The 12485-nt window shown below is 40.6% G+C and overlaps 1 protein-coding gene across 1 annotated transcript in view; it reads left to right on the forward strand.

Annotated features, from left to right (window-relative positions):
* The window catches only part of DCC (DCC netrin 1 receptor), a 1018850-nt gene that overhangs the window by 338795 nt on the left and 667570 nt on the right, over window positions 1-12485 (forward strand). The window contains exon 2 of the mRNA XM_025198166.1: window positions 10604-10924. Coding sequence (XP_025053951.1) covers window positions 10604-10924 — 321 coding nt within the window. The remainder of the gene's footprint in view (window positions 1-10603; window positions 10925-12485) is intronic.

Here is a 12485-nt window from a genome sequence, read left to right on the forward strand (position 1 = left end):
GAGGACGGGACCGGGAGCCGGCCCGCACAGGCTCCACATATGTAGTAGAGAAAGCAGAGGAGCAGTAGGAGAAAGGGCTGGTAGGAGTCCCCTGAAAACAGTGAACATGTAGCACTACCCCAAGTGCTACATGACAATGACTGCTTAGCTTGGATGCTGTAGCTGTGGGTAAGGATTTATGTACATAATATTTCATCAGTGAGGGAATGTCTTTTAAGTAGGTTACTTTATTCTTGAGCTGTTATTGAATTTCTACCAGTAGATAGAAATAAGTGGCTGACTTGAACAACTTTCTAAAAGAAAAAGTCTGACTATTGATAGCTCACGATGAGAAAAGCATTACAAACAAATCGGAGAAACAGGGATGTATAGTACATGTTCCAATTATAGAAATGCCATTTAAAAAAAAAACTCATTATATGTAAAGAGTCTAAAAAAGTCTCTGGAAGCAAGAAGCTGTACATTCTTTTCTGTAGTAACTCAAACTCTGTATATTTAAACAGTTTATCTAAATTTTGTCCAAAGAAGACAGATTATTATAGGAATAATCCTCAATATTTCCTTTATGAAAGCTCAGAAATATGAATTCTTAATTTCTCATAAACTGTTATAATCAGTCTCAGTAAAGTTGCTCAGGTCTGCGGAATGACCTTGACAGTGTGTAATTGTTTATCTTTTAATGGAAAAAACTAGATAGCCTCTTTGTATTAAAGCTGGGAGTTGTTCAGCTTCTGGTACTTTTAGAAGTGATACCGCCTTTTGGGTTGCTTTTTCTGATTGAATTTTATGTCTTCCCTTCTCTCTAGGCAGCATATAAATAGGGTCAGGGTGGGGCAGTGCCAAGACGGGAAAAGTCTAGAGAAAACCCAGAGAATGAAATGATGATTCAATAGAAGGCACCTTCTCTTTTGAGTCTGGAAAGACCCAATGGCCCTTCACATGCTGTTGGAGATACAGCTTGGGAGGAGATGTATCACAGCAGCCTGATTAGTGGTCATCTCGACCAGTTGCAGGGCATTTTTTGTCCAAGTAGAAGGGTGGATGCAGATGTGATGGCCATGTCCCAAACCTGTGCCGATTTAAATTTCCCCTGTAGTTTTAGGGGGAACTACAAGTCTTAAGGTGTCATATTGTTGTGGTTACTATAGTAGTCATATTTCATCCTAGACATGGTTGAACTTCAGTTCTGATTCATGAATTTGTACTTATAAATTTCCATTTTAAGTGGACTTTGTCATGTGTTGCTCTCCTGGATGGCCTGGTATAGTGTAAGTTGTGCCAGGCAAACAGATCCTGGATTCTGTTAACTAGATTGATTGGCTAAAAATTAGTCACATCACAAGAATCAGACTTGTAGTATTGATCTGTTAAGCAGGCCCTAATGCATATCAATAGAAACGGTCTACGCTTGATTTAATCAATAATATCAAATCAAATAGTCTCAAACAAGCTGGCCAGGTTGGTATCTCTGAGCCTTTCGCAAGAGCAGCTGGCTAACTTATCCCAAAGACACCTGCTGGGCTGAGGAGACCATTAACTCCATTGGAAAGAAAAAAAATGTTCTCTATTCTATTCAGGTTCTTGTACCAGCCTCTCTAGCATGCTGAGAAACTCCCATAATGCCTCATGTGATGTGACTAACATCTGTTATATGAAGTTTATTATTTCTGTCATTCTTTCTGAGAGAGAAAATCAGTATGTATTTGAATGTTCTGGTTTGGTAGGTTTTATCTCATATAATAGATGTGCTACTATGTATTTATGTTAAGGAGGCACAGATGGAGATTGCTACATGCACATGGAGTATCGAGTGCGGCTAGGTTTGTAATAGTCCCCAAGTCCTGCAGCAGTTCTTTCCAGGGTTTCCTTCTGAACCCCTGAGCATGCATCTCCACAGGACTCGGAGCTTTCTACCCTTGGGGAAGAAAGTATATTATATCCAAAAAGAAGCTATTCGTTATGACTCTCATCTAGGAGCTTTAGGATCTGGGACCAAAGTTCCATTGCCTGTTTTAACCTGATAAATTACGTCTGATATTAGAGCTGTCCCGGTTTATCTTAAACCAGGCTCAGCCATTCTTAAACCTGTTTATATGCACTGACCTTCAGTTCTCTTACAGTTTTAAACTGGTTTCTGATCACTTATACTGGTTTATGTGTAACTTCTGTCCCTACCCTAGAAAATTGGGTGGGTGGGCTAGCATTGGCCCAAGCTGTCTGCTCCAGCAGAGCAGGGAGCTGTGCTCTAGTGCCCCTCCCCAGCTTCTGGCCTGGGCCACTGCAGGCACATGGCTGCATTTCTGGAATCAAAAGTGAATGTCTGTTCACTTGCTTATTAGTTCAGTCTATGCATCTTAAATTATCATGTGAAGATTGAATTAATTCAGCCTTGGACTTTTTGACTGTCTGTACTTAGCTTTGAGTTCCTGGGCCTATCTTATCTTTTGAAGATAAAGATAAAGATCCACACCTTGAATTTGAGCTAAGTTTTGTGCTATGATTTTTGGGATGCTGAAGTGGTATGTAACCAGATTCTGACCTCCACCCTGACTGACAGGGAGAATGAAATGAAAAGCTGTATTATAAACATCAGAACTAGAGATTTCAAATGAAAACCAGACACATGCCAGCTCTGTATACTCAGTAAGTAGAGAGATTTTTTGCAGCTAGTGACAGTATTTCTCTTATAAAAATTACTATGGTAACAGCCCAAAACACTGTAATAGCACTGTTTTAAAATGCAGTGAATTAGAGCGTCATGATAAAAGGCTGAAGTGTTTTTCAATGTAACAACTAAACCGTTTTTCCATGTATCCACTTTTTCTTTTTTTCAGTCAGGTTGCAAGTCCTTTGAGATAGCAACCTTGCGTTCCTATGTACCTACACACACAAGGCCAGGTTTTTATGCCTAGAATTTAAAGTTTTCAACAACCGGCAGTCTATATGTTATACAGTTTTAAAACAAGTTATCTCAATTTATCTAAAAATCCACTTCAGTTTGTTTTAAGCAAATAAAAAAAAAGTGCCAACTTTTCCTGTGTTGTTTCTGTTACCTGGAACTACAGGTAAGTGTTTACCTAGTGAGGCTACTAAGCTAATTTCGTGCAGGATCCATGGAGGAAATCAAAAATATCCTGTGAGAAAATGTATACTCAGGACTTCCATAAATACTCTTTATTTTAATAGACCTAGTTCAGCTACAGTACTAGGTGACTACATTTCAAATAGACTTTGGGGCAGGTTGGGGGGGGGGGACGTATTTCTGCATTCACAGACTTCAAATACTCTTTGTGCAAAACTTTTATTTCTTAATGTGTGTTAGAAAAAGAAAAAAGCTCCAGGGGTGGCCTGGTCAAATGTGCTTGCAACTGTGAAATCTCTTTTTTCTCCATAATAGAAGCAACTGATGCAGAATGTTTCAAGAAAAAAAAAAAGAAAGAAAAAGAAACTCTGGTAGATTACATTTTATAAAGCCAGAACGGGAAGTGGGAGGATTCAGAGATGGGGTGTGATTAAGAAGCACGTCAAAGTTTATCTTTTAAATGTTAATTCCACATATAGTCTAGGAAATGATAACTTTGAAGTCCCTCTTACATTACCTGTCAGGTCGAAAAGTCCCTTTCACATAGCAGGTCATTATATGACATAGTGGCTGGTTGCTGAAGCAGCAAGGGATCGAGGATAAGGTCTTTAGCCTCAAGTGGTTGCTTCTACTTTATTTGGCTAGGGGACTCTTGGGCTGTTGCCTGGGGCATTCTCTCTTTGACCTCAGAGCTTAAGATATCCCGAGCAATGCCGTAGGATTTTTGATGACACAGATGTGCTCAAAATAGCTGATATAGGCTGCTCTGTGCAGGAGCTATATAATCGTTACAGTACTGTTCAAATTTGTATTTAAACCGTAGACTTCACAAATCAGTATTCATAATCTTTCTGCAAATGTTCCAATAAGAAAAGAAAGGAAGTGATGAAATGTTTTACACTGGTCAGTTTCAACAGTCTCAGGTTAGTAAAACTTTTAATCCCATTTAAGTCTGAGTTTCTTTTAAGCCTGTAGGTGTCAGAACTCAGAGAGCAGGTATGTGTGTGCAGGAAATAGGTGGAATGCACTTGCTATAGGAGGTAAAACAATTATAAGAGCAATCCCTGTAAGAGCCCTGACCATACACATCTTTGGGGGAGAAACAACTCAAGAGTTTGCTATGGAAAAGTCACAAGAGAAGCAAATTGTAATGAGAGATATGCATCATCTCAAAGAAATTGTGCAAATATTCTCCACACTGGTTACCAATTGCTCAGGAAGATAGTCTCATGGAAGTAGTTATGTCCCTCTGCAAGCAGCTTCAGCCTATGTTCACCTAATATTTAAGCAAGGGCTTTCCAACCACACTTTTGAACATCATACCCCAGGCTGAGTTTGAGTGGATTTGTGAGTGAATGCAGATATTTCATGCAGATCTGCTTAGCATTATTAATATGACTTCTCTTATGCCTGTCTTTCTGGAACTCTGAGGGATTACAGAGGAAAAATCATTACAGATCAAAAAGTAAGAAAGTTATCAAAGAGGCCAGATAAAGACGTTGAGTTGCTTTCACCATGAATGCCATTCTTGAAAGAGATGACAACTCATGCTTGTATTCCAGTCTGTATGAAAAGAGCTCTTTATCTTCCATCTTTCCTGAACAACTCCTTTATTGACCCCTGCTCCTTTCCTTTCCATTAGAACTATTGAAAAAGGTGTTATTTTTCAGGTTTAGAAACAGTTGGAAAGTGGAAGTCTGTTTCTTTAAAATACAAGGCCGCTGTCCATATCTTATGATAATAGATTTTATTTTTTGGTTAAATGCTTGAGGTGAGGAGGTTAATGGTACTTGTGAATTCTACCATGTTTCAGTGCTGTTTAAATTGCATTGCTTTAACTAGCTTTTGATTACCTGGGAGATTTACTGTAAAGCACATCTGGGTAGAATCTGCTCAAGGACTAGGACAAATACTAGAGAAGCTTTATAGCATCAAGTTTCCACATATGACAGGTTGGTTAAACATTTTGGGCATAGGCAATGCTTGGGTGGGGGGGGCATGGGGGCATATGCCCTTCCCCCCCCAGTTTCTGTGCTGACAGTGGTGTGTGAAGCTGCAGCCTAGCTGGAGCCAGGGCCTGGCAGCAGTGGGGGCACAATTTCTGTACTGACGGCGGGGCATGGGGCTGTAGCCTGGCCAGACCCAGGGTCTAACAGCAGCATGGACAATGACAGCAGCAAGAGTTGTGCCCTCCCACTGTCAACACTTATGCATTGTCTAAGATTTGAAGTATAAGTAGGTGAAAAGATAAGTGTCTAGTGCAAGTCTTGGAGCTCCGGTTAGCTGATGGGGCTCCCAGCCACAGAGGCCCCTGGTGGTATATTTAATTAATGGAATGATAGAAAGCAGTTGCAGAGTTATTTCACATATTTAGTGGAACACCTTTGTATCTTATTCCTCTTTTTGTCATGCCATTAATTGATTGTATGTGTGGCTGGGTGACTACCTAAGGCGTACCTAATCATGCCTTAAGTGTAACATGTAGATGGGGTCTGTGTCATATAAAGGTTTGACTTCAAATCAGGTCTTTCTCCACTGTGACTGATGCCAATTATTGACTGCAATACGAATCCCTGCACTTGGCATTATGGATAGATGTTCAGCTTTTAGAGAAATAGGTCATTTTGTATTGCTTTCCCTGAAGTATCTTGAGGGATATGTTCTTTGCTGCTAACTTGGAGAAAGGTCACCAGGACCTCTAGTTCTGAGAGAAGAGATGCAGGGAAATGATTGTGATTTGTAACTTGGTATTTAGATTTCAACAACAGGTAAAAAACAGAAGAAAATTCAATGGAAAGTTAAACTCGGTTTTGTAAATTTCAAACTATTTAATGAGTTTATTTCTTCTCCCTTTCAAGTTTGGTCTTTCTGCAGTAACTGGAAGTGCACTAGGAAAAAATAGTAATATCTCCATCACTGTGCCCTTCTTGCAGACGATGAATCCATCTGTAAAAGAATATTTCTCTAGTGGTTACTACAGTCTGCCACAAATAAGTTATGGGTGATGGCTGCTCAAAAACATTAAGTAGTGCATAATACAGGCGCTGGTCACCGAGAAAATATTTCATATGTGCCCTTGGTTAAAGTATAATATAATATGACATCAGGAATGATCTCAAAGATTGGCTGGAATTTAGATATATTTTGATTGGGACTTACCTTGAGCTACTTCCTTTGGAATAGATTTTTTTTTAAAGTATTTAGCTACTTAGCAATGCATACAGGCACCACTAAGATTTCCAAAAGTGCCTGGGCTCCGAGCCTTTCAATACTTATCTGTCTGCATCTTTGAGCACCTAGATCCCTTTAAAACTCTGGCTCTTATTCCCTCATTATTCCGTGGATTTCCAGGTAATCTTCTCTGAAAGCACATGGTCATTTCCTCTCCCTGTTGCCAACATTTCAGTCCTCACAAGCAATATTTTAGGGAAGGCTTGAATTTTCTTTATATTTTAAAAGCTTTACAGCTTATTCAGGCTGTTAGGTGCCATGTACTAAGGCAATTCAAACTAACTATGGCTATTGCAAAGGATATACATAGCTGGAATTGTGACTGAACTGAAAGGGTAATTGCATGAAAAGAAAGTTAATCTTTGTTTAACTCCTGTAATGTATATATTTGCTGCACTGAAAACTGTCATAACCCCACTGCTTCTGGATAAGTGGATTACTTACTTGTGATAATAGCTAAATAAAATCATTAACACACTGTCATAAACAGCTGTATTAAAATGCATTATGTTTTTTTGGGTGGCATAAATAAAATGTCCAACAAGAAGCTGTGCTTTAAAAACAGAACACAAGCGACCCCTAGAAGAAAAAAAAATACAATCTTTTTAAATGATAATGCTTGCCTATATTGTAAATGGAACTACAAATTGTGGATGATGTTTCATGAGCCACAAACATTCAGTTTCTCCTGGGAGAATCACTTCTCTCCCAGGAGAAACCAGGGGTGTACAGACGTTCAGGATTTTTTTTTCCCCACACCAAAAATGGCCTCTCCAGGAGAAAAGCTAAGATAGACACAACCAGGGTTAAATCACTCCTGGACATATTTTCTGTTGAGATTAGCCACAGGGCAGTCTTTCAGCTTCCTAGAGTGCTTGCTTCTGCCCTTCCACCTCCTGGGAGACACTGTCTCACTCACTGGACTTTACTATGTTAGCTAAGCAGGGAGCAGAACACGTTCCCTTCACAATCCCCATACTCTGCTGCAGAAAGACCCTGGGTCAGCCAACCAAGGCTGGTGTGCACTGCTGCCATCTGTCTCCATGCAAACTGAGGAAGTTTGCGGAACACACTGAGATGTGTGCATAGGGGGGTCTTGACTGCAGCATGAGCACTGTTAACTCTCTGCTCTTCAGGGGTTCAGCCCTCAAATGTCTGATCAGGCACCTCCAGGTAAATTTTTTTACCAGGAAAAGAAACCTGGGAGAATTCTCTCAGATCATTTGAATGTGTATGCAATGGTGTTCTCTGCTATTATGTAGTTAGGAATTAATTCTGATGTTACTTACACCAGTGTAAATCACCTGTAGATCGCACAGAACTAGTGGAGTTAAGCTGATACAAGTAAAATAAGGCCCTGACTCTACCTTTTTCATACATCACATTTCGTTCTTTCTTTAAAATTGATTCAAATAAACAGTAAAGAATTAACACAGCTGATATAATAATATATTGTAGATTTTGTAATTCCAGTGATAAATAGACTAAGATTTACAGTCTGCCCAGCCTTTATCAGCCAACTATGCTTTTTCCTTTCTATATATTTTTAAAAGCCCATTTTCTTTTAATCAAACCATTTTAAAGCCACCTGCAAGTGTCTGGTTACTTGGAAAATGATTATACCATGGATTCAATTTAATACTTCAGTATTCAATTCAATTATGTTAAGAAAATGCCATATTGCTGCTCACACATTGTCAAATAAATTTGTAACTTTTGGTTTATGAAGTAAAATTAAAACATAATTAGTCATTCTATTAAAGCACATAATTATTTTAAATCTAATGTTCTTGCACATTTACATATCGATTTTTGTAGAAGAAAGTTTGAGGGAAGTTGTTATTTTCATGGAAAATGTTGGTTATTTAATTCATACCCAGTGGGACACAATACCTGCACATGAAATGAATGGGACACAATAAATTTGGGAGCAGTTCAAGCTGGAGTCACCTGCTCCTGGGTGCGTTGTCTATATGTGTGGGGTGGTGCAGCTCCAGGCTGGCAATGCACTTGTGGGGAGAGGAAGGGGGATTCAGCCCTGGGTTCTGAGTGGTGGTGTCAGAGAGCAAAGGGGCTGACTGGGGCACAAGAGTCCTAAAGTACAGAGCCATGCAGCAAGCAACTCCCACACTTTAACACCCTTGTGCCTCAGCCCGCCCCTGTCATTGTCTACATGTGTGTTTCATTGTACTTAATTACTCTGCCATAAGTACTGTCAAGCAGTAGCAGCACCCCCCTGCCCCCACCCCCTTCCTCACCACCTAGCAAGTGGCACCAGTGCTCACTCGCCTGTGCTAGCTGGCAAGGGGCAGCAGCACTTCTGTGTCAGCTGGCAAGTGGTGGCAGCACAGAGTCCCCACTCTCAATGCTGATGTGGGCATAGCAGCGCTGGGAGTGGAGGCTCTGCCCTGCTGCTGCTTGCCCAGATGGGCTGGGAGGGGGACACGATGCAGGTGCAGCTTGCTCCAGGCAGAAGGGGGCAAGCAGCAGCAGGGCAAAGCCCCCACTCCTAGTGCTGCCATGCCCGCATCAGCACTGGAGTGGGGACTCTGCCCTGCCATCGCTTGCCAACCAGCATGGGTGGGCACAGGATGTGGGCATAGCAGCACTGGGAGTGGGGGCTATCCCCTGCTGCTGGTTGCCCCCTTCCACTGGGCAGCTTGTCCCAGCTCCAGCCCCAATCCCTCCCACCCCCACGCCCCTTTCCTTTCCCCTCCTCCAACCACAACAGATTTACTAGCTGGAGGCAGCTGTGTCAGCTGCCTGTTTAATCTATGGCCGAATCTCCGAAGTGGTGCCAAATCTCTCAGATCTGATTCACCCGAATTGAATCGGGAAAGATTCGAATCTCCCTATCAAATTACTGTCCTCCAAATTGGCCAAATCTAAAGCAAATACTTGCCTCTTCACACAAGCCTGGTATCAATTATAACGTTTATTCAGTCTAGCTGAAAAATCAAACATTTAGCTATATTGTTAGAATAGCAAATAGCATGCAACTGGTGTTGCTGCTGAACTGGGTCCTGAGAAACTTTTCTGTAATGAACTCTTTCCTTGCTCTTCCTGTTTGAGGGCAAGGGGACAGCTATTTGTGTGTTATTGCAGTTAGGATGGAAAAGCCTCATCATATATAAAGGTATGAGCCTGCTTCAAGTAGATGGTCAGACTGGATTTGTCTGAATGACTCCAGATGTCTCCTCTTTAATGAAGAAACAGTAGCTGTCCCATTTACTATTGGTAGACTTCCTATAGAGAGATGTATTTTAGTGAAGAGGGCTAGAACAAATCCAACAAGCCATTTTCTACCTCAAAATGGGTTTTGAGTGGTGATTGACTTGGTGTGGCTCCTGTGTATTACTAGAGTAAATTCGATGCTTGTCCCTATGTGTGGCAGGGTTGGAGATGTTTAGCTTAGTTACGTCTCTTTATGTTATGTGCATGGGCACGTACGTATCTGTGTGTGTGTGTGTGTGTGTTTAGATGCAAAACTGTTTATAAATATTGGATTTGAATGAATGGGGTTAAAATATCTGGCTTTGTTTTTATTTAAAAGGTATGCAAAGGGACACTATTTTTAATTTAATTAATTCTCCAAATGTATTCCAGGCCAACATGGGGTGCCTTCTGGGGTTTTGTGTTACTGCTCCTCCGTGAGTTTGTGCATCAGACATGGTACAGGCAGCCCTCAGACTTGCGACACAATCGGTTCCTGAAAACCGCATCTTAAGTCGAAATGTTGTAACTAGGAACCAATTTTCCCATAGGAAACAATGTTATAAATGGGAGATTGGCTCCTGAACCAAGGCCTGATACCCTATTTTCACCAAAAATAACCCAGAATTTTGTACTCCATCAATTATAGATGAGTAATATAGTAACATTAATGTATTTATATTGTAATTAGCAATCATATTGATTTGGAAGAACTTTTTTGAGGTGACTTTGCTCGACTTTTTGAAGGGTTCTTGTCTGGAGTCTTCTCAGGAGTCTTGGCTGGAGGTTTTTCTGGAGTCTTGTCTGCTTTCTTAAAGAAAGCGTTCAAGGAAGTTTGGACAGATGTGGTTCAGAGAGACGGGCGATGCAGCTAACTTGTTCACTGGCATGGTGTGGCATCAGATCAAGAGTTGTAAAGTCAAAACTGATGTCAGAAAGTTGAAACAGGGTGTCAATTTGTAAATGGTATAAGTGTGAAACGTTGCAACTCAAAACGTTGCAAGTCGAGGACTGCCTGTATATGTTTTCCTGCTTGTGAATGAATAACCACATTTTCCCATGTTGTTTTTGTTTCAGGTTCACAGGTTAAGGGTTTTACATCATTACGGTTCCTGACTGAGCCTTCAGATGCTGTCACCATGCGTGGAAGTAATGTGCTGCTGAACTGCACAGCGGAGTCAGATCAAGGAATTCCAGTCATCAAGTGGAAGAAAGATGCTGTGTTCTTAAACTTGGCGGTGGATGAAAGGAGACAGCAGTTGGCCAATGGTTCCCTCTTGATACAAAACATAGTCCATTCCAGACACCACAAGCCAGATGAGGGTGTCTACCAGTGTGAGGCATCTTTAGAAGGCACTGGGGCTATCATCAGTCAGACAGCTAAAGTCACAGTAGCAGGTAGGGAGAAATCTTCTGTCCAGTGAAATGCTGGAACCGTTGTTTTTTTAACAGCAACTTTTAATAAAAAAAAAGTATAGAAATGTAGAGAAAAGGTTTTTCGTGGAAGCATAGTGTTGTGTGGGGTTTTTCCACACTTCGCATAAGGAAATTTAAGTTAGATATGGCATTCTGCAGCAGTAATTTATTTCTGACAAGTTACTATTCTTGCTTAAATATGTCTAATCAAATCTTTGTTGTGAGAGAATTGCTGCATATTTATTGTCTTCAGACCAAGAGGAAACCTTTGAAGTTAAAAATTAACAACTTTTCTCATTAATTCAGAATCAGAAAAAAGTAGAATACTGAACTTCTGCAGGGTATAAAATGTACAGAATTTTCAGTTTAGGATTTTTGTCATTGACAAGAATTCATTATGTAACTTACTGCAATTGACAGCCTTAATTTCTATAGCTCTTTCTTGAAATACAGACAAGGGAAGTTTATACAGCATAGGGATTAGGAAACCTGGGTTCACTTATCACTCTAATCCATTGAGGCCTATACGTTTAAATGTGGCTGATAATTTTGCCTTTTGCTTCTCCCTACCACAGTCTCTCTATCCGTAAAGTGAAAATAACTGTTCTCCACTCTGTCAGGTGTTGTGTTAGGCCTTAATCATTTTATCATTCTAAGTGCTTTGAGATCTTTGAATGAACAAAGCAAAGAAGTATGAAGTACTTCCAGAATCCAGTGGCAAATTGAATAGTCTACATTTCAGCGTATGTTTCTTTGGGATCATTGTAAGCCATTGTTAAAATATTTCACAGGACAACAGAATTTTTTTAAGTATTTGGAGCTTTAGCTATTATTTTGTAATGCTCCACCTGCCTAGCATTGCCAAGACTTGACCTGGATTACAGTTCTTTATTGTACTGTAGACACAAGCTCCTTTCTTCTCTGTAGGTTGGGAGTAGTCAGATCACCAATGAGACAAACTCAGTCTCCTTGGAGGAAAAGACCTTGATTGGGCAGTCTTTGTCTTTTGCTGAGGACAATATTGATCACCAGAATTGGGATCAGAAAAAAAAATGTTTCATCTAGGTCAGATTGGCAACAACTAATAGGAGTGTTGTTTTCCTCAGTATCATGAAGCACAGTTCTTTTCTTAGGATCATCCAAGCATATATTAAGCTAATAGATTTTCTGCCATTGCTGTGGTAGTGCCTTTGTCTCCCTGAATCTTTGTCTGTTGCATGTTGTAGGATGTTCTTGGTTTCATGGTCGTATGTTTTTTGGTTGTGTCAACGAGAGATTTCATAGATTTCATAGACATCAGGGCTGGAAGGGACCTCGGAAGATCATCGAGTCCAGCCCCCCGCCCAAAGGGCAGGAAGTCAGCTGGGGTCATAGGATCCCAGCAAGATAAGCATCCAGTTTCATCTTGAAGGTGTTCAATGAAGGCGCTTGAACCACCTCCGGTGGCAGGCTGTTCCAGACCTTGGGGGCTTGGACAGTAAAGAAGTTCTTCCTTATGTCCAGCCTGAAACGATCTTGAAGTAGTTTGTGACCATTCAACCTC

Source organism: Alligator sinensis, unplaced genomic scaffold (assembly GCF_000455745.1).
Source record: "Alligator sinensis unplaced genomic scaffold, ASM45574v1 scaffold701_1, whole genome shotgun sequence".
Lineage (NCBI taxonomy): Eukaryota > Metazoa > Chordata > Crocodylia > Alligatoridae > Alligator > Alligator sinensis.